The sequence below is a fragment of the Heliangelus exortis genome, chromosome 6 (genome assembly GCF_036169615.1).
Source record: "Heliangelus exortis chromosome 6, bHelExo1.hap1, whole genome shotgun sequence".
In the NCBI taxonomy this organism is placed as follows: domain Eukaryota; kingdom Metazoa; phylum Chordata; class Aves; order Apodiformes; family Trochilidae; genus Heliangelus; species Heliangelus exortis.
The window spans coordinates 38,113,401-38,139,617 of record NC_092427.1 but is presented as its reverse complement, the minus strand read 5'-3'; the positions used below and the strand labels follow the sequence as shown (position 1 = coordinate 38,139,617).

Genomic DNA, 26,217 nt, shown 5'->3' with positions numbered 1-26,217 from the left:
CAGTCACATAAAAAGGAGTAGTTTTGCTGTTCAAAAAGCTCAGTCTTCTTATGATGCTATAAAGCAGACACACAGTAGGTGCAGCATCAGGTTCCTGGTGAACTGGACAGAACTCAGGTTACAGCTGGAAAAAAGCTTCCCAGTCATCTCATCCACAGAGTCTAAAGGGAGTGGCAGTTTCTGAAGTCACTTTTTTTCAGTCTCTGGGACACTGTGGGTCACAAGATAGGTAATTAATGAGTGGGGCCAGTGCCTGTCCCTGGATGCTTCAGTCAATGGGATCCACAGCTAAGACAAGCGAGTCTTTCTAAAGACAAAACCAACGACTATATATATAAAAAATACATATATATATATTTGAAATATTTCTGTCCTGTGCTGAGCAGAGTCATACATATTGGGAAAGGCTGAAAAGGTTGAGAACTGAAGTTAGAAGCACAGCTCCAGAGTTTGAAGGGGGACACAGGAGAGGAGAGCTGGAGACAAGCACTCCCAGGAAGGTGCCCCAGAGAGCAATCCCAGGAGATGAAGAACCTTTCCTTGGCCTGTGGTGGCATTTCTGACTTCTTTGGCTCTACGTGTGTTCATGTCCTTTACAGAGAGCAGGGCTCCTATCAATCTCTTGCTCTGTTCTCCTGGCACACAAGGTGACAGTCCTGTGTGCAGATGGAGCCAGGGGAGTGTTGCTGTCTTTTTTTCTAAAAAAACAGCTCCAAACTGCTTTTGGATTTGCTGCTTCTCCACCCCCATCATTCTGGTACCTCTTCCCATTTCTTTGCTTCTTATATTGCATGACTTATTTTTTTTTTCCCCACCTGTGAGATATATGCTTTATTTTATAATGTTTCTCATGCACTTAAAAAAGTGCTAAGTCGAGCAGCTAGGAGAGCTGGAAGATCTAACCTTCCTCCAGTTGGTGCAGCCATCAGGTTAGCTTTAGGTATAGATTATTATTATTGAGCTTGTATTACCTTGGCTGTTTGCCCAGTATGTCCCTGGTAACCCGGGGCTGTAAAGAATGAGTAATACTCTGGTCCTCCTCAGTTAGACACAGGACCAGCATGATGGAAATGGCCTTAACATTCAGGGATCCTTTAAATTTGGCACTCCAAATGAAATTTTAAAATGGTTTTATGTTGCTTTCCATGAATAATTGCTATTAACCCTTATTCCCCTTCTTGCCCCTTCCTGAGATTATTATGGATTCCCAGTTGCTCGGGTGCTAAGAATATCCCTGGCTCTTGTTTTGGGGATTTCAGGCAGTAAGAAGGCTGTGCCATTAGTGGGGTTGTGCAGGCAGCAGACAGAAGGCAGCTTGCTACCTGCCCGGGAGGTGGGAGCAATGCCAGGCAGTGCAGTTTGGCTGTGCACTGCTGGAATGATTTCCCCAACACAATCACACCCTCCTGGTGTGGGATGGTTTGTCACCCCTGAGCATGACCCTTTTCTAGTATTTCCTAGGCAGCTGTTTGACACAGAGCTGCCTTGCCCAGATCCCTGGCTCATGATCCCTCTAAGTGCTTGTGGACCAGCACCACGATTGGTTCAGGTCAGTGCCTCACAGGTAACTGGTGCAGCAAACCACAGCACGTGCAAGGCAGTCCCAGTATCACAAGTGTTTGAGCACAAGGGACGTTGCTCATCCCAAGGAAGATTCATTTTTTATGCAGAAGCCAAAGCATAAGCCCCTCCCTCCCAAGGATTTAAAGCCCCTTCATTAGCTTCTAACTAAGGTAGCTTGGGGAAAAAAATGTTGCAACATGCAAAGGTAATCAATGTGCAGAACTGAAGTGAGCAGGGAGAACGTGGTGTGAAGTGTCCTGCTTAGAGATTCACCTGCTGCTGCTTTGCGTGTAGGAACAGGGCACAGAGACATTAAATGCAAACTTGTTGTGTGTGAGATGGGGGCAGGGGAGGGGGCTGAGCGCTCTGCTTCGGCACCAAATGACCTCAAAGCCTGGACTGCAATCTCAGGCTGGAAACTCCTGGTACGTGACTTCTACACCTCATTAGCACAGCGTGCTGCCTACCCGGCTGTTCCTTGCTGCCTGCTCGTGCTTCTGCTGAGTTTTAGTCCTTCTTCTGCCCCGTGCCTGACTAATCGGAGCTCGGTGATGTTCCCCGGTAACCCTTTTCCCCCCCAGCCCTCTGGCAGGTGTTGCAGGGCAGGGGGAGGGTGGCACTGCCTTGGCCTCGCTGCTGGCTGCCGGCTGAACAGCACCCGGGCTGGCTCGGCACCTCCCTGCAAAGCAGCTGCTGCTCGGAGTGCTGCACATGAACAGACACCCTGACATTTGGCAAACAGGAGCAAGTAATGACAGGCTGTCATCAGATTGTTCCCTGGTATTTTATACCAACAGGGATCATCCAGGCTGGCTGGAAGGAGGAGGCAGGAAATGTAAAGTGCATTAGGAAATGTGAAATGCCTTTTAGACAAGGTTTTCATTAGGAGTACTCAAGTTTGCTAATTCTTGTGCCCAGCTATAGCTTCAGTTTGTCTTTCCTTATTGTTCTTCCTCTCTCAGCTGGTGGAAAAAAAATGGCAGTGAAAAAAAGCAGCCCTGGCCAGCCATTGGTGTGGAAGGAGATGTGAGCACAGCATGTCTTGTCAAAGCAATGGGTTCTCCTGTGCTTTTCTGTAGGGTGTAACTGGACATCCCATCTAGCAGGCAAAACCCAGCTCTGGATGAAGCCAAAAGAATACAGAGGCAATGAGACAAATCTTACCAGGACCACAAATACCTACAAGTTCCAGGCTGAGGGAACCTAAGACCATCTCAGAATAATTTCTGTTTAGAGCTGAACTTTCTGTCTGGAGGAGGGCCCAGGCTCTTTTGGAAAAAGAGTTTTGGCTAGAGGGATTTATGACACAAATGGCTAGGTTTTCAGCTGTCATAAATAAGTACATTTCCATCTACTATCATGTCTGGAGCACACTGAAAACATCTTCTGTGTTTCTGGGGAGGTTTGTTCCAGTTAAACTGCTTCCAGTTTTCATACACAGTCCGAGATGCTCACGTCTGAGAGCTTTTGGCTTGGAATACAATCTGCACCAAAGGACAGTGGATTTTGAGTGGATTTCTGGAGCATAAGCAGTTTATCAGGAAAGAACAACTCACATTGCAAGTGCCACCCAAGAAAGGTCAACTGACAGAGGTGTTTTCCACACTCCCCTCCAAACTGGAGAGTTTTGCTTTTCCATCACGTGGTGCTCTAAGAAATGAGGCTACGCACGTTCACTTAATATCACAGCTCCCTGGTGACAGCTTCCCTTGCCTTAATGAGGGCAGTGTTGCTAACTTGTTAGGAGCCTGAGGACTGCATGGAATTAACATAGCATGGAGGAGAAATTAGCAGAGAGTGGGTCTCATGGTATGAAATGGAGTGAGATCACCCGTGGTCCTTTCTTCACTCTTTATTTTTGTATTGCAGACAAAATGGTGACATGGATGACATAGAACTCTGGTACTCACAACTAGGATGCCCTTGTTTTTAATCAATAGCCTGAATGACCAAAAGTTATTACTGCTGTGCACAGTACTAATTATGTAATAAGGAAATAATGATTTGGGTGCTTAACTATGAGAAAGAAAGGGAAGAGAGGCCTGGATCTTGGTAAAATTATTTGGGAGAAGCAGCAATGAATAAAGCAGTATGGTAGTTTTGTGTGATAGGTGCTTGTGTGCACACCTGAGTAAATCAAAGGCACAGTTTTGTCTCAGTAGGATAATGCCATGCTTCTGCTAACGTGCAAGAAATCAGAATGCACCTCTTTCCCTACTTCATCTGAAAGCAAAACCTTGACAAGGCTCAGGCAAAGCTACAGGGGAGTGCAGGGGGATAAAGCCAGGCAATGGATTAGTGAAGCTCCAGTAGAGTCGCCCATACTATGTTTTTTCTTTAAAATTTTCCTTTGTTAAATATGGTTGTTAAAATCCAGGTTCTCTGCACTGCCTTCTGTCATCCATCCATCCATCCATCCATCCATCTCACTCTTCTGGCAGCAGCAAGGTGGGCAGGCAGCAAGCTGTGGGAAGCAGAGTGCCTCTGTAGTGTCTGTGAAGAGCAGTTTGCTGCAGCCTTGGGCTTCTGGTGTCTTGCTTGTGCCATGGGAGCTGCTAAAAGGGGCAGAGAGCACTCCTTGCAGGACATGTGTTGTGCAGTGGCCGTGGGGACGAGGTGCTGCTGCCACACACCCCTCATTTGGGGTTTCTGGACACAGAGTGGGTGAGGTGTTGCTGGCAGAGCCCAGGAGCTGAGAGCTGAGGCATGATCAGTATGCTGACATCCTTCCACAGAATGATTACTGCCAAATACCACTTTTTTCTGGTGAAGTCTTCCTCTCTGCTTCTGTGACTCCTGAATGCTGGAGGCAAAATCTCACCTTCCTGCCTGGGTGCCATGTGCAGGAGCATCATCCTCTGCCTGATGGTGGTTTTTTACAACATGAGGAGCTAATGAAGGCCTGAGCTACTCCACTGTTAATGAACTTTGGGACAGGCCTGTTTGCATCTTGTGGTGGTAAACAATTTTATCAAAAGATAGCCAGGTAAACAATGTTATCAAAAGATAGGCAAGATCAGCCAAGCCATCTCCCTGCCCCCCTGGCCCTAGGTGTGCAGGCTGTGCAGTGCCTCTGGCTGCAGTGCAGGAGCCCTGGCTGGCAGAGTTCCTGTACCAGGGTAGCCGTGGGTTAGTTTTGGAAAGCTGTTTGGTGACAGCCCAAGCTTGGGTTGGCTTTGGCAAGGGGAGCATGTGGGTCCCCAGAGGACACTGCCATCTGCTGCTGGTGGCACTGAGGAGCTCCAGGGCCCTTTTCCAGCAAGGGGCTACAAAACACTGGTGGTAAAACCCCACTCCCTATAAGATAACTCTCAGTCTCTGGCCAGCTGGACTTGTCTTGTTTCTGACAGTTCCAAAGGCACAATGTACAAATGCAAAGACAGGTCGCAGCCTAAACTAAACACAAGTTTGGGGAGTGATGCTCCTGTGGGGAGAAGTGCTGATTTAGTGACACCTCTGCTGCAGAGCCCAGCAACAGATGGGTCTTGCTGTAAAGGAGGGGTTGGTCTGCAAGGACTGTGCTCTGGGGAACCTGAACAGTCAGACAGCCTTTGCTGCACCAGTTGGTAATCAGCTGTGGACAAGGAACACAGGAGCTGAGCTTTGTCAGCTCACAGGACAGACAAAATGACAGTAAGATGAGCTCTGGAGAGGGTCTGGGAGGCTTTGTCCTTTTTTTTTTTTTTTAGCAGAACCATGGTCAAGTGATAGCAGCACTTGGAGAGAACTGGACAAAATTCTCTGTGATATCTTAATCAAATCACTGAGTCCCACTGTACTTTATAACTCGAGGACAGTAATGTTTCAGTCTTCTCAGTGCCCCTCATCTGTGAGCTTTCTGGCAGAAGCTCTTGGTCTGCCTTTGCCACCATTAGCCTTCAGGCAGTTAGGGGGAAAAATAAAAGCTTTCTCTTCCATAAAGTTGGAAATATTCTGTTGAAAATCCTTGTTTAGAACACTGAAATGTTTAGAACATTTTGAACATTTAGACAATTTTGAAGCGAGAATCTTGGAATTTGATAAGAAAATCTGACATTTCATTAAAAATATGTTCTTTTATTTACTTTTTCCCTCCTTGACCTCCTCATTTTCTGTCAGGAAAAATAGATTTATCCCATTATCTGCTATAGCCAAGCCTGGTGGACATGTCTCTGGGATGTGTGATTCAAAAGCATACAGAGCCTGTGTTAAAATAGGTTTTCTCTGATTCAGTGAATGCCCTGCACCCTCTGCTGTTGGCTGTAGCAGCAGAGAAGCTCCTGCCTTGGTGTTTCCTTTTGAGTGGCTTGGTTTGGGAAGCTGAGGAAGCAAAGAAGTTGCTCTCTGATCTGCTCTGTAGGAAGGGCACCTCATCCTCATCTTCCTTTTCCCTCTCCCTTTTGTATTTGTGGAGGATTTGAGGAGTTTCTGTCTGCACTAAGCTGGGCACACTGAAGTGACAGGGCCGTGCCTCCCCACACACTTACACCAGCTCAGCTCTTCAGCTTGTTTCAGGCAGCTGAAGCAGTTCCTTTCCTCCTTCCCTAAAACACAGCTATCAAAACCACAAGTGGATGCTTGTGTTTTGTGGGATGAGCCTTTATTGAAATACTTGACATTTAGTTCCTCTGCTGGTGTAATTTTCTCTCTCCAAAGGGACTCGACACCCCACGTGGGAGCCTGTTGCTGGGTTCTCTAAGCTGCTCTTAAGCAACACTGGATGCAAGGAGAACACCCAGGCAGAGGCTGAGGCCCAGGCTGCCAGAGGTGAGCTTCACAGCCCCACCTGGGAAGTACTTCTGGTCCACATAATCCATGATGGTTGTCACAGCCAGCATGGTCTCCTCACACGTGGGCTGGATCTGGTCAGGGGGCAGGGCGAATCCGTGAGTGCCCGTGTCTCGCAGCTCAAAGGTGTAGGAGAAAGGAATGCCAATCCTGTGAGCCCAGTCCCTGGAGGAGCCCGAGTTACTGTCTGGTGGGTTTACAGCAGAGGGGAGACGGGGGTAGTAAGCACAATTCTTTGAACGTTCTTCTTTTCCAGATCATAGCAGAATCCCTGAACTAAGCAGTAACCATGTATCACTGTGACAAGGAGAGCAGAGCTTCAGGGGGCTGCAGTTCTTAATTACACTAAAAGTCTTCCATGGAGTTTCCTAAGTGAAACAATCTTCCTTGAGCTGGTAGTGTATAATAACAGGGGATGAGTGCCAGGGATTCTGTGGTTTTAGCATTTTACTGTGATTAGTGTGGGGCCCTAGATGGACTGGCCATTTGTCAGTTCCAGGACTTCATTTCCAACACTGGCACTGCCTGGAATCTCTCCTGTTTGTTTTCTAGCATGATTTTGGTCAAGTAGGAACAATTTCTGGCTACTCCCTGTATTCCTGTTCATCTGCCTCATGGATCTTGTTTTGTAGCTATTCCACCTAAGCCCAAACCCTGCCAAAGCTTGGTATGAGGTGTGGATGGGTTACCTTATCCTTGCACCCCCCTGCTCGTGCAGGAGGGGACTCGTGTGCCTGAGGGGCAGGCACAGAGAGATGCAAACCAGCAGAGGTACTGGTGCTGCTCCAGGTGACCAGCCTGCCTCACTGCTCACCAGGAGGAGAGCTGCCTCACCTGGCAGTCTCTGGAGCCTCTAGCCTGCTGTGTCAGCCCAGCTGGTGAGGTGGTGGTGGTGATGTGGCTATCCAGGCAATCAGGAATGAGGCTGAAACCAGCATCTTTCACACCCAGCAGCAAGCAGCTGCCATGTGATAGCGTTTGATGGAGGGACTGGAGACCTGAGTGGGGTTTTAATTTGTGCTTGACTCCAGTGAAGACAAATAGGAGCTCTGCTGCTGACTTCAGCAGGGCCAGGATGATCTATCACCCATCTCCTTCAGTCCCCTGTGATGTATCTGTGAGGAATCCGTGCAGGAACTGGCTTCTTTCTGATCAGTGCTTCCTTCCTTCCTGCAGCCAGCTTTGTAACACAGTGTTAGCTTGTATTCAGTTCACTGCTGATTAGCTGTGCCACCAAACCAGACCCTTGCATGTTACTCAGATGGGAAACTCAGCAATTTACTGATACCTGGGATGCAAGACTGACTCTCTTTTTGAAAAACACAGCAACCAAAGGGAAACATAAAGAGACTTACATAAAAGTAAAGAGGTTGATCCCACTTTGTATCTGGTCCCGTACTTTCCCATCAGGGCAGCAGCTGCTTTCTCTGCAACATGTATCTGGAAGTTCAAAATGATATCTTTAGTTCAGCACTTTAGAGAAACCCATTGCAAACATTTGGGCAAATTGTTCTTCATATTTTTAATGTCAATGGTGTTGAGATTTTAGAAATCACTCCTTTGTTAAGTAGGGAAGGCACTTGCTTTGTTGTAAGGCTAGAGGGCTGTGTTTTGGAGCGTTAGAGTCTCTGCTGTCCAGCATATGGACACTGGCTGCTGCAGTGCTTGAACTCTCACACCAGCTCTGCCACAGCCTGCCTCCCAGTGTCCTTAGAGACTGAGCCCCAGACACACTGAATGGCTTCTCCAGTGACTCCTGGGAAGTCTGCACCCAAGGCCCTCAAGCTCTTGACTCGTGCTCCAGCTGCTGGAATGTTTATAAACCCCATGATCCTGAACTCAAAATGGAACACTTAGAAACTGAGGGAAGTATCCAAGAAGTAGGTGAGGTGCCTACTTTGCTCCTCTTCTCCTCATGATTCCATTTGGAGTACCCTTTCAGGACACAACTGTGACAACCCTGTGTGTAAATGATGGTGGGATCCTGAAGTGTAAGTGTGCTCTTGCATGCAGCAAGGCCTTGGTGCTCTCCTCCACTCACACTGCCTTCCTCTCTGCAGTAGTGCAAATCTCCTGATCCAAGATGAAGGATTAGGATTAATTCTGATCAAATTAACCTTGCTGGTGCTGCATGGAGCTGCAGTAACTGGCAGCTCAGCCCCTGGATAGGGCCACCTCTTCTGAAGGAAAGGCAAGAGGGCAAATAGAGTTGTGCCCCAGGCTGCTGCCTGTACTTGTTCTCTGCAAGGGCAGGAGGTGAATGTTTTTCCCTACCAGTTCTTCACTGTTGCTTGGGGGTGTAGTTGTGGAACCATAGGGAGTGAGGATGTACTGTCCATAGGAGTGAATGGTTAAATAGCACAAGATGTCACTCTTCTTCCTCTCAATAAAACGAGCCACAGCTCTTGTCTCAGGCTCTGATTCTGGTCCAGAGCCACAGAAGATGTCACTGCTGCAGTTATAAGAAACACCAACACCTGGAGAGGAATACAAAAAGCAAGTCAAAGGAGGGAGTTCTTAGGGAACAGGGAGATTTACCTTGGAGTGTTAAGGAATGTGTTTATGTGGGAGACCAGACAGCTCAGTGGGACTTCCACATTTTACTCTGTTGGTAGCAACTAAAATTTGGTACAAGACTGAAATATTTAATGAACAGGCTGCAATGAAAACACTCTGACACCACCAGAGCGTACCACCTGCCAGGAAAGCTGTGGAGGCTCCTTGAAATTCAGGGCAAACACAAACACTGGCTGCTCAGTGACTGACTCCTCACGATACTGCCTGGAGCTGCTGCTTGCTCCTGCACTCAATTAGAGATGCAGTTGTATCAGCAGCAATCCCCTGCTCACAAAAATAAGTGAGCTGAAAGTCAATGACTTTGAATTTCTACAAACCAGGATTCATTTTTACACACGTCTGGATGACAACAAGATGAGTATTCGTTTCTTAGAGGATTTAATCTTATTTCAGAGGCAAGGTATTACTCCTGCTTTACATTTCTTTTTGCTGATCTGAAGCACTTGGAACTTACTGCCCCAGGAGGAATTGAAGTTTCTGTTCAGATCTGTCCCATAGCAGGTGCCATGCTGGTGAGGGGAACGATTTTTCCTCCAAAAACGGTCCTAAACAGAAGCAACTCCAGTTACATCTGACCATGATCCCCAGGGCCTGCTGAGAACATGGTGTGGAGACTCCTGTATTGGAATCTTCTGAGCTCCTCTGGTGCTGCAAGAGTGCAGCTCTGTGTGCCAGGGTGAGAAAGCTCCATGGTGGGACATTGTCTCCTGCAGCCTGGCTGTCCTGCTGCTGTCCTGCTGCTGTCCTGGGCTTCTAAAAAGAGAACTTTGCTTCCTGCAGCATTGCCTTCCTAAGGAATTGTTGGCATTGTGAGGGATACCTCAGGAGTCTGGGAGCATCCTGAGGTTTGCTGAGGACCAACAGTTTGTGTTATCCTCTGTATCAGAAAGGGAAAGATTATTTGGGAGGATACAAATCAAAACCCAATATTTGACCAGTTCTCCTCCTGTTCAGTTCTGCAGAGGTGCTTAGACCCATTTGCTAATTGAAATCTCTCTGTCCTCCAGACATGTTTAACTCCACCAACCAAGCCTTGAATGGTTAGCAGGGAAGTTTGTCCCCAGAAACACAAAGGCAATTGATCCTCTGGCTTTGCCCCTCTGTCTTTGCAAAGCTTGTGACATTTGCAAGGAATTTTTAGCCCTGAAGTCTGAAGTGTTTGCTGATTTACCAGGAGAAGCAAAACCTCTCTGCCACGAGAAGATTTGTATGAGTAATGATTCTGTTGATGTTCTCTTTTTAAATATAATTGCTGTGATTGTGTCTAAAATTAACACGTTGTACACATCTCACTTTTAATCTAGTTCCTGGATTTTTCACACTTACTTTTTCCCAGGAATAGATGTAGCCATCGATATTGAGGACTGGCAAGATGTAGAGGTCCCAGTTCTCCAGAAGTCTTCTTATCTTTGGGTCAGATTTATAATTTTGAAGAATCTGACAAGAAGAAATCCCGAGGACTGAGGTAGTGGCAATCACTGGAAAGAGTTAGTTTAGAGCTACCAGCAGGGAGTCACCCACTCCTGGATACCACCAGGGTTTCCAAGATGTGCTATGTCCCCAGGTATCTCGAGCTGTCCACCTCTGGTGTGGCCAAAGGGACAGTGTCCCCAGTTAGAGTGCTCTTCAGATGGATACAGTGCTGCAGGTCTGTGCTCCAGGTACTTGCAGTACAGGTGCAGCATGTCTGTACCATAGCTAAGGGCTGCTTTGTTCCAGGGGGGCTGTGGCTTTGTGGGGATGCAGAGAGGGGTGGTCCAAAAGCCACCCCTGTTTCTGTGGGAAACAGAGACTGCTATCAATTTCAGAGGCTTGGGAATCAGTTCAGGTAGAGAAAATAACACCCCAACAAAGAGTGTCCCATAACTCAAACTGAGACTGGGACTTAGGTTCCCACAGGTATCTGCAGTGTGTACTAATTTTGAAAAGCATATTTTACCAGAAATGGCATAATTCTTGGTACCGTGATGGAGAATTGAAGTGTCCAGAGTGACACATTTTTCATTATCTCAGTGGGAAAGTGAGGACTCACTTCTTTCACAAACCACTGGCAGAAGGCTGGAGAGATCCATTCTCTGGCATGAATCCCACAGTCCATCCAGATTATCTTCTTGGGTTTACTTGATGGTTGGCTGATCTGAGGGAGTGTAAAAATGACCATGTGGAAACAGTTACACTACAATAAAATAGCCCAACTAATACCCAAAGAAAAGGATGTGCCTTGGTGTGCCATTGAGCCACCTCAGGTACCTTAGCACAAACATCACTGGAACAAGCTCTCCTTCCTAGGAACCCCATCACTTCAGTGCCACAGGGAAAGAGTTTAAAAGTGTCTGTTGAGCAGGCATGTCAATAAAATAGTTTCTTTTTCATTCACAGGAATGGTTGCTCTTACTTTAAGATTTTTTTTTTTTTTAGAAGGGGGAGCACAAAAAGGCAGGGGCTCAGATTTTCCTCAGTGATAGGAACAGGCTAGAGGATAACTAACCCACTTATTAAACCTGTGGTTTTCTCTAGAGCATCTGATAAAAAAAAGTCACGGAATACTCCTAGCAGAAAGGCTCTATGCTGTAAAAAGCAATAAAAACAACAAACCAAAGCTCATTATCCCTACACACAGCTGTTGCCAAGCTTGTTGCAGCTTGATTTGTATTTCTAAAGGTTTCAGTTAAATTTGTTACTTTCACTGCATTACAGCAAGTGTATGGTGATAGTATTATGTGAAAGCTGGCAAACCTTGCTGTGCTGCGGAGGAGGGAAACCAGCCATGAATTTGGATGAACTCTGCCTGAGGGAGGATCTGAATCCCATCCTCTCCTCCTGACTATTGTGTGCAGGCACCTTCTGCTGGCTGCAGGGAGGTTGTTACCTGCAGACAGGACATGCTCCGGTTCTCCACTGTCATCCCCAGCTCCTGCTGGCTCACCAGCTCACTGTTGTTCCTCTGGATCTGACCCATCCACTCATAGATCTGAAATAGTCACAGAGAATTCTTGATACAAAGTGGGAGTTTCCTTCTCATTCCCACCTCCCTTTCCAGATCAGAGCTGTTTGGGCTGTGTGTTCCCCTGGGAGCTTACTGCAGTCTGTGGTATCACCTCACCCCCGTGGAGGCTCCTCAGCAAACACCTGGGCACAGCTGGCTGGGTGTTAGAAGATAACATCCCAGCAGTACAGCACCCATCTTCTGTGCAAGCTCACCCACTGCTCTCTAGAATCGAGCTCCAAGAAGCCTCCACTACCCACCCTCATGACTTTATTCTCTCCTGAAGTGTCAAAACCCTCTTTTCCTCAATTATTGCTTTTTACGCCTCTTGTTCCTCACAGGGACTCCAGAGCCTGCAGCTCTCCTGGCACTTCACTTCCAGCTCAGCATCAAACATACTGGGCCTTACATGGCTGAACACTGGAGAGAGTGATAAAGCAGAAAGGGAGCAAACCAAGCAGCTCCACTCCAGAATGGCACTTGCAAAACAAGTACATTTAGGTTCTGGCTGAGGAGGAATTAAAGATTCAGTCAGTATCAGTGGCAGATTCATATTCAATTCAACAAGGCCAAGACTCAAGTCAAAGAGTAAGGCTTCATTCTGCAAAGGAGAAAGCCAGGGAGGGCTCTGCTGGCTTAAGAGTTACTTGCTGTGCCATCTACAAAACAGCAGCCTTGAAGCAAGCAGAGCTGGGCTCCTCTGTACCTCTTTCATTGGATGGTACTGGGTGTAGACATAACCTTCTGGGACCTGCCTGTAGCTGCTCCTCCCTCCTGGCATGCTCTGCTCCACAAGCTCCTGCACATCAGCTATGAGCACTCTGAGGGAAAAAGGGGAGATAAAAAAGCAAACAATCCTTGATAATTGCTACAGAGCTATCGTGACAGGTACACTGCTTGCATCAACAAATGCAAGTGTTCAGCCTCTTCTGGTGTGGGCTGCCTGACAAGTTCAGCACCATTAGCAGGAGGGTCACTGTCATGGCAGAGGAAGTTAAAAGTGCTGAGATTTTCACAGGGTTTCAGCTAGAAGTTACCAAGCTAGAAGTTACCAGCTTGCTTTTTAAAAGATTGATATTTTGTTGTTTGTTTTCAAAAAAGCGTTTGTTTGTTTCTTTGCTTTCAAAAAAGCGTTCAGTATCTTTCTTTTCTTCATTACTTGTACTTGAAAATGCCACTTTTTGGGAAAAAGGAGGGGAAAAGTGAAAATTTTAAGTTTGGTGTTTCATTGTATTTTATGGTGACATTTTGAATTTGCAGAGGTGTTGCTTGCACTCTGCAGAAATCAGAACAAACTCCCTCTTTCCCTCAGACACCTCTCCTTGCTTTTTAGCTTCAGATGAGCTGAGAAATGAGGTGTGATTCCACAGAAAGCTTTTCCTTGGCTCCAGAGGGTTTGGGCTCACCCAGCAGCGCTGTCTCACTGCATCAGCCCCTTGCAGCCCTCTGACAAAGGCCTGAGATAAGTGAGATAAGGAACTGCAAAGGGGGCTGAAACGTTGTTGCTTTCAAAGCCTGCAAGTGCTAATAGGATGTTGTGCTGACAGCAGCGCTGCTCGGTCTGGCTGGAACTGCACCTGAGGAACTTTTTTAAGAGTAGTTAGAGCTGACTTTCACTCTGAGCTTTGATGTTTATTCACATCTGAACTTCAAACCGAAATTCAAGCCATGCAAATTCCCATGAACCAAAGCCCCCCCCCCACACACAGTGCCTTATCAGAGCTCTGGAGAATTGAAATCCCAGTGTCTGACACAGGCAGAATATTGATGTCCTGATTATAATTTGTCATTTATGTCTCTAACATTACATGCCTAACTGTCAGGTTACCTTCCTTGCATGTCAGCTGCCTTCTAAAAGGTGGTTCCTGCTTTGAACCTGTTACAGGAACCCTAACATCACTCATCTCAGCAACTTTGCAATACAAAGCCAACATTTCAGCTTGGCTGTTGAGTTACCAGTCTCCTTCTGTAGGACCCTACACAAGGTGGATACAGTTCTGGCCCCAGGCTAAGGAAAAGTTTAAAAATTAAACTGCTAACTTCAGTTTAATTTTTAAATTCCCACTAGCATCAGTCAAAACCATTAGGAAGTTAAAAGCCTTGGTACAAATAAGGTTGAATACCTTCTGGAATGTTGTCTGAGTCCTCAGTACTTAAACCTGATGCTAGATCATTTGTACAGGTTTTCAGCTCATCTCTCTCCATCTCTGGCTGTCAGGGCATCACACTTACTAAGAAGAATTCATCAGGCAAGATGCAGGGTGCCAAGATCAACTGTAAACAGCCTTGAAGTGGCACCAATCCTCCTTTAATCCTCCTTTGATAGATAAATGCCAGTGTCCATTGGCCATTTGTCACCAGCCCTGAATGACTACAGGATTGTTCCTATGAAACATGACTAGCTACTGGTTACCTGGAAAAGTCAGTTCCAAATGGGAAGGGAATAAATCTTATTTAATCCTGTTTGGCTTCACAAACACTGTTTGTGTCTGGGTGAGATCTTCTGGTTGGATGCAGGAGAGTGGCAGTGGAGATGAGTGGCCCAGGGAGTGCTCTGTGCAGCTTTGTGTCCCAACTTTGTGTGCAGTGGGACACTTGTCCTAGGCTGGGGTGTCTGGTTGGCTGGGTGGTGCCAGGGCATTCTCACCAGGGGCAGGGAACTGCAGCTTTAAAGAAACTGCCTGAATGTCACTGGGAAAGGACTCTTCTCAGAAGCAGAGGAGCCCCAAAAGGCAGGGAAGGGAAAAGGAGAGCTACAGTAACCATTCTAAACAGGGACACTGGTTAAATCTTTGGGCTTTCTGTAACAGGGAGGACCCTGTACCAGTATCCATGCTTTCCAAGAGCAAATCTGCTCCTGTAATAGTGCTTGTACCAGGTTTGACTTCCTGACTTCAGACTAAAAAAATTGAGTCATACATCTGGGTGCCATCCTCTGGCCCGGGGAAGGCAGCAGCAGTAAACAAGACAGATGGGGCTGTCACAGGGAGCAGCTCCAAAGTCAGACTCTAGGCAAGCTGGAAGGTGAGGGAGCAGGGCACAGGGGAACGTGCTTTTAAAACCCCAAGGTATATATAGCATCTGTGCATTGGGCAGGTCAAGGTGAGTTGGAGGCAGCTGGGACAAAGGTTGGGTCTGTCAGCATTTGCTGCCTCTTCCCAGGGCAGGGCTGGGTCCTTTTGTGCTAGCAAGGATTGTTAGAGCCAGCCTTTGCCATCAGGAAATGAGAGGCCATACTTGTAAGGGATGAAGTGCTGATCTAAGCTGGCTTTCAGCTCCTGCACCAGAGGGGCTGGGACCCTCATCTGCAGCTCTTCTCCTGCCCTGATGTCTGCAGGCAGCAGTGGCTTCCACAAGTCCAGCTGTGCAGAGAAAATAAATAGAGAGCTTTCAGAATGAGAAAACAAACAATAAGGATAGATATCAATAAATGGAAGATGTTTTCCTACAAATGATGCCCTGTTCCCCAGCCATCTGAGCATAAAGCATGAAGCTCAGGCTCAGTGTTTTCATTCACTCTGGCAGCACTGATAAGGAGCAGCAGCTTCACAGGGCCCTGCAAGGAACCTGACTGCTCCCCACTAATTCCTTCAGGTAGTGGAAGCCAAATTTCACCCCACACTAAGAAAAAAAAAAAAAGAAAGTTGGGTAAAACTTTTTCAAGTTCACTGTAACTTTCATTGCTGTTACACACACATCTGCTGTACACTCTAAGACCTCACTGTGGTTTTTGGGCAAACATGGTTATTGTTACTCACCAGAAGAGTGCTGCAGAGGTGCTGAAGGTGCTGGGCTTGCTGCAGTGTCTCTGGCACAACATGCAGGACCTGGTCCCTGGGAATTCAGCAAAGAAAAAGATGAGTTTTCATGTCTGTGGCTGTGATTTCACAAGTCAGAAGGAGATAGTTCAGTGTGGAGAGGGAAGACAGGACGTGTAACTGAGTGCTGGTTCATCAAAAATATGTCTGGGTGATGAATTCCTGGGATGTTTTAGCTACCAACAGGACTCAAGTGTTGGGAGTTTCCTGTTGCTGGAGTGTTAGGTTAACTCTGCTTCCTTGGCCAGTGGCAACCCTGTCACCACTTTGCTGAAGTCCTGGTGTGTGCTGTCTGCCTCTGCAGGACCAGGACCAAAATGAGATCATTGACAATACGTAAAAAAATTATTTTATGTCACCTTTTTATTTTTCCCTCTTGTTTGGGAGTTATTCAGTTATTCCAGGCAGACTTGATGCTTTGCTGATTTACTTCAGCATGCAAAACCATTCAGTAGCCATGAGAAATGAACCTTGCTGGGAGCTTGAGATGTTCACAAACTACTTGTCATGAGAACAGCTATTCTGTTCCACAAACAACAAATACTGTGGTGGCCAGAGTTGCACATTCTTACTAAATCCACAGGAAACAAGCATTTCCAGTGCAGGATCTATTGTTTTGTGTTTCTAGAAAAGACACCCAACTCCAATGACTGAGTGTATGTTTTCATGAGGCACCATGAAACTTTAATTCACAACAGGCTTAATCTTAAAAAAAATCTTGAAAGTTTAGGAGGAAGAAATTCAAGTGGTTGGAAAAGCAGGAAAAGCAGATTTGTATGTTCTGTTTCAAAATCCTTGGTAATTTCCTTTTTCTAATTTTTTTTCCAGTGCTTATTCAGATCAGCTTTCCAGGGGTGAGATTTCTAACAGAGAAGGTTTCATAGCAAGGAGAGGATTTGGACAACTCCATGACATTACTCAAAGGTGAGACAGCAGTTACCCACTACTGATGGGGTGGAATGGGAAACCCAAGAAATGTTCCTGTTTGTTAGTAACCAGCAACTGCTGCTTCAGTCTCCTTCCATGAATTCAGTGGGCCTTGCAGCCTTTACAGGACAAGTACCAAAAAAAGAGAACATTTTACATTTTAAATGTTTAAATTTAAACATTTACATTTAATGTTTAAACATTTTACATACTTTTAAACAGAAGTACTTGTTGCAAAAGCCCTGCATGGCTTTTGGTCTTTCTGGCCATCAGTGTAATATGGTCTCATCATCTGAACTGGGTCTGCTCCAATTTGTGCTTCCATACACAAAGGTACAATTATCAGATGAATATGTTTTGGTTTTTTTACCTCTCTCTTAAAAAGACCCCCTTTGCTGATAGAGAAGCTTGGCACTTGCTGGTTAAAAGGGGCTGTTTGCTGCTGGGGGCATACAGGCCCCTCATCTCTGGGGCAGAATGATTACATTTGCATTGCTAACAGTTTGGTACAACAGCCATGATGTCTTTGTAATAAACCTTGTAGAAGCAGGATAAACATCTTTGCTGGGAGAATAAACATCTCAGCTGCAGTTGAGAGTTTATTCTCTCTAAATGCTTGGGCTTGCTTTGCTCTTTGTCTGTCAGGAAGGGGAACAATATCCTGTAATATCTTTCTATCCTCATTGACATTATGTCTTAATTACACCAAAGGAAAGAAAAGCCAGACAGTCAGATTGCTGCCAGATGGCCAGCTCTTATTTACTGATAAACCTTTTACAATAGCCAGTGTGGAGACAAATCATTTTTAATAGTAAACTCAGATGAGGAAGCATGCACTCATTTCTGATTATGGTCTGGGGTTCTCAGTGGAGAAGTGCAAAGTCAGCCTGTGTGACCACGTGAGAACAGCAGGTTTTTTAAAATGCTACAGCTAAGCTTTCCTCCCAAATTAAAGCACTGTTCTTGCCCACAAGCTTCCTTGGATGCTCATGGATTGGATGGTAGCAGGCACTGCTTGGTTTTCTCTCCTTTTTAAAACTGTATTCAGAGGAGATAATCAGCCCAGAGGAATTCAGCACTGGGCTGCTTTCCATGTTTACTTTAGGAAATTCTGTGCATAAAGGGATATGTGGATAGCTGCCCTCCACACTGTCCTTGTACCCCTCCTGCAGATCCCAGCTGCTCTGGAGGCTGAGTTGAGGGTGAGGGAAACAAAGGAGTTTAGAGCAGTGAACAGCATAAGTTCATACCACTCGTTTTCTTACAAAATATAACTGAGAAGGGAGGATACAGCAAAACCAGGCATTTCATACTTTTCAAAAACATTAGTCAGTAATAAAAATATGGTAATCACATTCTCTGAACACCTTGGGGTGAAGATTGTCTGGGCCAGCTCGATTAGGTTTTTTTGGTTATTGTTGCAGGGATTCAGTGTCTGAGCTGCTTTTGAGACACCCTCTTTTTCACATAACCTCTGCTGTCTTTTGTTAATGGATATAATTTTGCTCAGTCATCCCCCAGCTTTATACTCAGAAAAGGCATTTTCTTCTTACAGCATCTGATTTCAAAGTTCATTATGAAAGAGGCTAAGCCAAATTAATTTCAGCTAATGGAAGCAGAGCATCCTGAGGTGCATTTGAGGAGCCTTCTGTGTCTCCTGTGGCTCTTGCTCTATCTTTGTTGGCTTGGATTTGGTTCATCCTTTCTTCATTTTCCATCTCTATGTTTTCTTTCTGAATATTACAAGCCTTGCAGCTCAGCAACCCTAGATCCAGCTTTCAGTTAATCATTATTATTATTATTATTATTATTATTATTATTATTATTATTATTATTATTATTATTATTATTACACAGGTCCTGGGAATGTCACTGCATGCACAATTCTTCACAATACCCCCTCCACACTCACCCATCATATTGCAGTTTCCAGCTGAGATTCCCAGGAATTAGCATCCCCAAAGAAAAGGTGATCCCAAGAAAAAGCCACATCTTTGTGCAAAGAACCCAGTCCCAACAGCGCAGGGCTGGAGAGGAGCAGGATAAATCTGGGCTGAACACTTTATTTGTGCAATTATAATATATAACCAGGCTTATCCTGGAAAAGGAACCTGCCCTTGTTGAATCATTAACTTCACTTTTAAATAGTTCTGCTTTTTCTTAATTCTCCAATCTCTCTTCTGTGCATCAAACCACAAACATACACAAACAGCAACATTCTCACCGAAGAACTTCTAAGAAGTAAGTGGATTTTTCTTCATGTCACCTTCAAACCTTTGAAAATACAACGTGACAAAGTTGGGGGTCATTGAGAAGTTACCTGCAAGGTGACAGAGGTAGTGGAGATTAGCTTAGAAAAATCATAGGGAGGGGAAGAAGAGAGCAGTGGTGAAACAAGCTCCATCCTTGCTCTCTTCCTTCCTGTGTTTGTGTCTTTGTGGAGCATTTCTCTGACCTCTGAACTGCAGTTCTGTCACTTGCCTGCCCAGAAAGAGGACATGAAAGAAACATTCCTGTAAAAGGGAGAGATGGGGCTGGCAGAGTCTCATCCAAACCACTTTCAGTTGGACCAGACCAGGCTCTGGCCACACTGTCAGCTTTACATTGTCACAGAGAGTGTTTATTTCTTATATACTCAAAACAGGGGGCTGGCTACTACTTCATGTCTTGCTCAGTTCATATATCAAGGGTAAACAATGGAATTCCCACCTTCACAGGTGACAGACATATAGCACAATTCTCCAGGAAGAAATCCTTTTACTCAGTTTGTCTCTTGGATTAAAACTATCCCATGGTGATTCAGTGCAGAAAACTGCATGAGTTTTGGGTGAAGAGAGCCTTGTAAATAGCTTTGTTTCTGTACACATTGAATGGACATTAAATGCCACTATGGGATCTTTGGAAGTCCTTTTGGAAGTCCTTTTGCATTACTACTGAGGCTGTCATCAAGGAAGTAGGTTCAATCCTTTGTCAGAGAACAAGGAAAAATGTCAGGAACAAGAAAAATGGAGGCATAGAGAAAAAAATGCTGCTTTTCTCCTTTTCTTTTCTTTTCTTTTCTTTTCTTTTCTTTTCTTTTCTTTTCTTTTCTTTTCTTTTCTTTTCTTTTCTTTTCTTTTCTTTTTTCTTTTCTCTTCTCTTCTCTTCTCTTCTCTTCTCTTCTCTTCTCTTCTCTTCTCTTCTCTTCTCTTCTCTTCTCTTCTCTTCTCTTCTCTTCTCTTCTCTTCTCTTCTCTTCTCTTCTCTTCTCTTCTCTTCTCTTCTCTTCTCTTCTCTTCTCTTCTCTTCTCTTCTCTTCTCTTCTCTTCTCTTCTCTTCTCTTCAAAAAAGGGATGCACAAGTGGAGGAAACCAGGATGCTGAAATTCAGCTCCAGCCCAAAGCTTCCATGTCCACACTGAAAGCAGAAGTGGTGTATTCTGTGCTGAAAGCATTGCCCTGTGTTGCCACATAGTTACAAGACAGACAGGGTCATTTTGCCTAACGGGCACAGGATTCAGAAGAATTGACAGTTGCTTGCTAGCTCTTTGTGTCAGTTCCTCTGAGTCTAGGGATGATTTTCATGGGCTTTAGGTGAAAAACCTGTGCAAAATAATCGTGGCCATTTCTCACTGTTTTTAAAAATGGGCTTGTTTTGGGACTTGAGCAGCAGGTTTGTTTGTAAGAGACAATACTTAAGTATGTACTTGATGTTCAGCTTGCAACTGCCATTGAAGACATTATTCTGCCACCAGTGCAAAAATACCTTGGGACAAACACTTAACTTCAACAAGCTATTGCCCTCTTGGGCATAAATAATGTCTCTCTCAGTAATAAGGTCTGTTCTTTGGTCAGGTTCTTACTGGCAGCTGCTTATCTTTCTAGCAAATGTGGAAGGAAGCTTAATCCATTTATCCCCTCCTTGAAAACTGTGTGCAAGAGGCATGGGACGTGGTGGGGAGAGGAAAGGTCATAAACATGTGGCACAGAGGTGCCATGTGAGACCACACAGTGTCCTTTCTGCCAGGCAAGTTGACTCTGCAGTCCTTCCACACCTCCTCCTTAGAGCTTCAGAGCATTTTTCTGAGCATCAGTTCAGCCTCTCGACTGCCCTGTGAGACAAGCAAATATTATTTCCACTACTTAAAAGATTAAGGAAAAAAGGGGGGAAAAGTGACTCCCCAAGGTGACATAGGAGCACTGCTGCAGAGCCAGGAATAGAATTCAGATCTCCTGACTCCCTGTCTGGTGCTTCCTTAAATATATGACCATCTGCTCCCCTGCTGGAAGTATAGATACTATATGCTGACTCCAACAAGCTGGCTGCTAAGCCTGTTAGTTTATCCTCTTTTTATCCCATACTGATACCATCTCAAGCAAAGCTTTTGGCCTGGAGTCAAAGTGATTTCCAGTGTTTGACTGATTCGACCAGCTTGTTATTGTTTTAACCTTGCACCACACATATGCTCAGCTATTTGTGACTTATCTGCATACAGCCTGTGCAGCAGCAGCCACAAGCTAGCACTGTTTTGTTTAGAGATTCCACACTGAAGCACCCCACGTGCTCTAAGCCACTATCACATAGTGGTGAGTTTGATCCTGGGAGCTGCCTGCCCCCAGATTTCCTGCTGAGCTGCATGGAACTTTCAAAGACAAAAAGCTTATTAAGAAGGCAAAAAAATTATTCACTCGTGTGTCTCCACGAACATTGGTTCATCCTGCTGAGCTTTCTCAGCTAAATCCCACACTGACTCCAGCTGGACAACAACAAAAACCTTCAACTACATGGAATTCAACACAATCAACATCTTTTTTTTTAATAATCACCTTGATTCTGAGCAAACCATCCTCCAGTGAGCCTCCTTCTCTCATTGCAGCAGCAAACTCACAGTATGTGTCCAAGACAGAATCATCACTCAGTAGGGTCAGTGCAATAGCATGATTGACTAATGTGCCTTAAATCCTAGTCTTCTGCTCCACTGAGGGAGAGGGGGGAGGGTAATTCAGCTGTTTAACCAGAATATCCTCTGGTTATCACTGTAGTTTTCTTTGGAGGAAGCACACAGTGAACTGACAGCTGTCTTTCCCTTTGTCTTGTCACAGGAGGCAGCTTATTCTGTAGGTATTGTGTTTTTCTGTGAGCACTAAAAGATATTTCTGTCTTTCTGAGCAATCTTCCAAATACTTCAGTTCATTCCACAATATTAAGCTCCCAGGCTTGGTTCTACAGGATGGGAATATTCACCCATACAGCGTGTGCCTGGCAATGTGAATCGTTGTTCCTCTCAGTGTGCCAAGCCCTCTGCTTTCAGTTCTGTTAGAGATGGTTTTTTGGAAATTCTCTGGACTTGACAGTGCTACCAGTTCCCATTAGCTCCAGCAGCAATCCTGATGTTAGCTGGGAGCATACTGGAAGCTGAGCTGCAGTTCTCTTCTAGGGCAATCTCACTCAGTTTCCCTCTCTCTCTTTTTCTCAGAGATTACACTGGAAATGCCCCATGGACCTTACACTGGGAATGTGAAAATAATCTTAAATCAGAAAGAACCCAGCTAATTGCTAGCAAACCTTCAAATTAGTTCCATTAAGACAACCTTCAGCATCCAACAGATCATCAAGTGTCATAGGATACTTAAGGGTTAACTTAGTGCAACTAATAGGACCATTAGTGTATGAGGCCATAATTTCAGGAGATGCTTTCAAAGATTTCTCCATAGTTTTCAGAGCATTTGCACCCAGGCCTACTCAGGTATTTTGAGCCCAAGCTGGAAGTATCAGTGTGTTGTGTCAGAAATGACACGTGCTTTTTCTCCACAAGCCCCATGATGCAGTTTTTAGGCAGGTTTGTTATCAGAGAAGAGCTTCAAGTGCCTGTTCAGTAGGCAGCTTCTCATGGGCTGACAAAATTGATACTGGTTTAATTAGGATGGCAGAGCAGCTTCCTCAGGCACCATTTCCTTTCACCAGGAAAAGAGTGTTATGGGTGAGTTGTCTTGCCTTAATAGTAGGTGGCCTGGCTGGTTATTTTTCCTTCAGCCTTTAGACAGCAAAATGTCACTGGTAAGGAACCTGGAGCTGGTCCTCACCACCTGAATTCAAGATATTTCAGATACCATCTGAATCCAAGGTATTTGCCACCTGTCACTCAAAGGTAACAAACACTGTTGGTTTTCTAGGAGTTAAGGGTATCCACCTTTTTCAAAGAGCTGTGCACAGAATCCCTAAGATTCTGCCCTAAGAATACTTTGTGGTGACATCATTAGAACTTTTGATTTCAAAGGCATTGCTCTGGGGGAAGAGGATTTTCAGAAGTGTTTGATCCTATATTGATGCTCTGAGTGGGCAAGAATTAGTCAAGAATCCTTGATTCTGTGAAGGAACAAAACTTCCTGTAAACCTTTAGCTGTTAAAGCAATATGTTGTTTGGTTTAACTAGGTCTTTTTAAAGAAGAAGCCATTTAACATTAAGAGCCTGTCTTGTATTTTTAAATGAAGTAATTACCTTGGTAAGTAAATAAACTAGTTTTATTTTTTTGCTCCTAGCAGTGCTGTAAAGGACAGCACATAAGTCTCTATTACTGCTTACTGGATAAACCCAAGCATTTTGCACTGTATTCAAGAATAACCAACATTATTTTTAATGAGCTCTATTACAGGCACTAAAATACTTTATGATTATATGTGAAGACACTTGCATATGATTTCCTAGACCCAAACAACATATGTTATATTCACTTCAACTGAAGCAATTAGCTTTTGCAGCTCTAAAGCGTGTTCAAATTAACCTTTGGGCACAGCAGCCTGGTGTGGATGCATCCAGGTCTGGATGTGCAGCCATGCAAGGGGAGGGATTCCCCAAACCCCACACCCAGCATCAGCATCTGTCAGAAGTGGCTGTGGTGTCCCCTCTGGTTATTCATGGAACCAGCAGCACCTGACAAGAGATCTCAGTCAGATCTTGTCTGCACCAAACGAGTCCATTCTGTGTAGCTGCATTCAACTGCACTCAGCTGAATTTCCAGTGTTTTTTTTACAAATGAGCCTCAAAGAAATGCTGAACCAGTTTTGAGGTGTGCTGTGTGTGTATGGGTGTGACATGCAGAAGGAACAGTACCCAACAGTAGCATCAGACCTGCCACCAGCAGTGGGAAGTTCTCTTTTTTCTGGATCAGCAGAAATGACACCAACCTTCATCCCTCTCAGGGGTACTTTTGGTACTGCCTTCTGAGAGTGAAGTCTTCTTGTTGCCATTAGCAAAGCGTTCACCATTGATCACAGACTGATACAGAGCAAAGCTCCAAACACTCGTGCACACACCTTTTTTCCTTTTTCTTTTTTTCCCTGCCTAACTTTTCCAATCTCCATCGTTCTCCTTTTATACAGAAGTGACCCAGACTGAAGGTTCATTTAGAAGATGCTCTTTCCCTGGGACAAATCCCTGGCAAAATGGGGCATATTCTAAAACAACAGGGACAAATGCACCAGCAGTCTTTGCCCTCTTTTTGCCTCATAGAAGGGGTTTAGTTTGCCTTTGTCTTTTTCAGATAATTCCCTGTGTCGAGGAGCTGATACCTAACTGCTGAGCCAGCAGAAGAGCCAAGTGAAAACCCAGTATTGGTCTTCAATTTATATATTTAAAAAGATTAAATGGTCTTCTTTTATGTGTTGAACTTTCAAAGGTGGACTCCGTGCTCCATCTCTCCAAAATTTAGCTTGTGCCATTTGTGGCTTGAGCTGCTGAGAGTGAAGTGTGGCACACACTCAGGAAGGACAGAGTGTGCAGTAAAAATTGCCTCTCTCTGGAGGCACAGAGGAGTCCCTTACCTGTGGCAGGGGAAAGAAATTCTGTTGATAAAAACTAGCATCTTGCTAGGTGAAGCCAGAGCCTCCCTGGGTTGTGGTGGGTGCCATGGCAACGCTGTAGCTGGAGTGTAGCACAGGAGCATTTCCAGAGAGAAGGAACAGGGCGAAACAAAAAGCTCTCTGCTTAGCTGTGGACACAAGGACTGCAGAGCCAAAGACAGATTCTCATTCTCCTTGTTCCTGAGGGGCTTTTCACAGTTGCCACCACATTACTACTTCTACCTTATACTGCATTTTTCCAGAAATAATGAAAGAAGGGGAAAACCTGCTGCAGCTGGAAGGACAGATCTTAAACATAGCTCAGAGATCCACTGTATTTGCATCACTTAGAAGAACAATGCAGAACTACTAAAACCACGTTTTTGAGAGCTACAAAACATCTGCAGTTTTGCTTTAATTCAGGTATTCTGGTGTTAGATGTTGAGGTACAAATATTAAGTATTCTCTTACAACACAAATCTTAAAGCACATAAACCTGCATGAATGAGGTTCTAGTCTGTGTGCAAGGAGAATACTTAACATTAACAAATGGCACTCTGAAATAATGCCTACTGACTGCAATGGCCAGGGGAAAAAAAAAAGGCATTAGAGGGAAGAATTAGGATTTTCTTCACTTCATTAATTGACCAGAGCCACGTCTTTAAATCTCTGCAGAAAAAGCACTGGTTAAGCCCTTGCCAATGCAGACACAGTTGCAGTACCTGAGAAACAGTCTTCCACTCTCCAGTTCCAAGGTCCAGTTTGTTTAGATCCTGATTTCTTAACAGAAAACCAAACTCTTGGAATGTCCTTTTAGTCCCTCTTTCCCAGACAGTTTTGAACATCTTAGCAAATTTGAGAGCAAGGTGGAAGGTACAAGAACAGATGTTCTGCATGATTCTGGTGAATGAGTGGCTGGGATATTTCATACCCTGAGGAGTTAGGGCTCAGAAGTGTTTTATAGACATAAGAAATCCAAGCAGGCCATCAGGGTCTGCAAATCCAGCTGCTTATGGAAATGACCTTTTTTTCCCAGCCTCGCTGTTCACATTCTGCATTGCTTCACAAACTTGTTTCATTCTTGCTCAGATGGTAGTAGTTTATTTTTTGTTCACACCAGAGGCTTCTTGACCCTTGCAGCCCACATCTTCTGCCTTCCTGTTTCTTGCTTTCATTTTAGATCTGTTCACAGCCCCTGCAGTGCTCAGCATCCTCCTTGGGGCAGTGCAGTTTGCTGTGTAACTTACATTTGTGAGTGCTTCTCACAGTGTGTTCTTACCAGTGATCTGAGCCTGACACCCTCTTGTATGTGCATATCCTTCAGATGACCTGGAGAATTCACAGGATGAACAGCATATGCATTTTCTCAAGGGCAAATCCCCCAGATAAGGCAGCTTTATCACGGTGTTTTACTGTTTTGTAATAAATTGTGTGAATCAACACATGACTGGCAGCAAGTGGCATGTAAGAAACAGGCATTGTAAAAGGCACTATCTGTTTCTTTGAGATTAGCAGGACAAATGCCTAAGTTCAGTATTTCATAGCTCAGAACGAAGGAAAGATTTGTATGGATTTACTTTACAGACTTCTTTGTGGCTCAGGCATAAAATTTGCTGCCTTCCTAAGGCCAGCTACGTGGTCAAATACAGGGCTGCTCTGTGGGGTTGAGTCGACTGTCTTTAAGTCACAGCTACATCATTGCCTCAAGCTCTGTGCTTGCTTTATCTCCTTTAGCAAGCCTTCAATTCACTGAATATTCTCC

At 44.9% G+C, this 26,217-nt stretch overlaps 1 protein-coding gene and 1 long non-coding RNA gene across 3 annotated transcripts in view; one reads left to right on the top strand and one right to left on the bottom strand.

The window, feature by feature from the left end:
• The window catches only part of LOC139797921 (uncharacterized), a 38,028-nt gene extending 15,270 nt beyond the window's left edge, over window positions 1-22,758 (top strand). The window contains exons 2-3 of the long non-coding RNA XR_011726620.1: window positions 16,540-16,635; window positions 22,657-22,758. This is a non-coding gene — a long non-coding RNA (uncharacterized lncRNA). The remainder of the gene's footprint in view (window positions 1-16,539; window positions 16,636-22,656) is intronic.
• Window positions 6,121-18,691, bottom strand: CPO (carboxypeptidase O). 2 transcript variants are annotated; one of them, XM_071747948.1, is made up of 11 exons: window positions 18,551-18,691; window positions 15,652-15,727; window positions 15,131-15,255; window positions 12,600-12,714; window positions 11,777-11,878; window positions 10,940-11,044; window positions 10,234-10,344; window positions 9,362-9,452; window positions 8,605-8,807; window positions 7,686-7,770; window positions 6,121-6,517 (listed from the first exon to the last, which is right to left on the bottom strand). In XM_071747948.1, exons 1-11 carry the CDS (start codon window positions 18,628-18,630, stop codon window positions 6,249-6,251), a joined length of 1,362 nt encoding a protein of 453 aa, XP_071604049.1. In that variant the 5' UTR covers window positions 18,631-18,691; the 3' UTR covers window positions 6,121-6,248. The 2 variants fall into 2 exon arrangements, with proteins under 2 accessions (XP_071604049.1, XP_071604050.1); XM_071747949.1 differs by lacking the exon at window positions 6,121-6,517 and adding an exon at window positions 6,524-6,627.
• Window positions 22,759-26,217: the final 3,459 nt, after the last annotated feature.

Coding starts and splice junctions, on each gene's coding strand:
- CPO (XM_071747948.1), bottom strand. CDS start 18,630: ATGTGGCTTTTTCTTGGGATCACCTTTTCTTTGGGGATGCTAATTCCT. Junction 11,045..11,776: donor GGAGCATGTCCTGTCTGCAG/GTAACAACCTCC, acceptor ACACTCCCTCAG/ATCAGCCAACCATCAAGTAA. Junction 10,345..10,939: donor GCCAGTGGTTTGTGAAAGAA/GTGAGTCCTCAC, acceptor TCTTCTTGTCAG/ATTCTTCAAAATTATAAATC.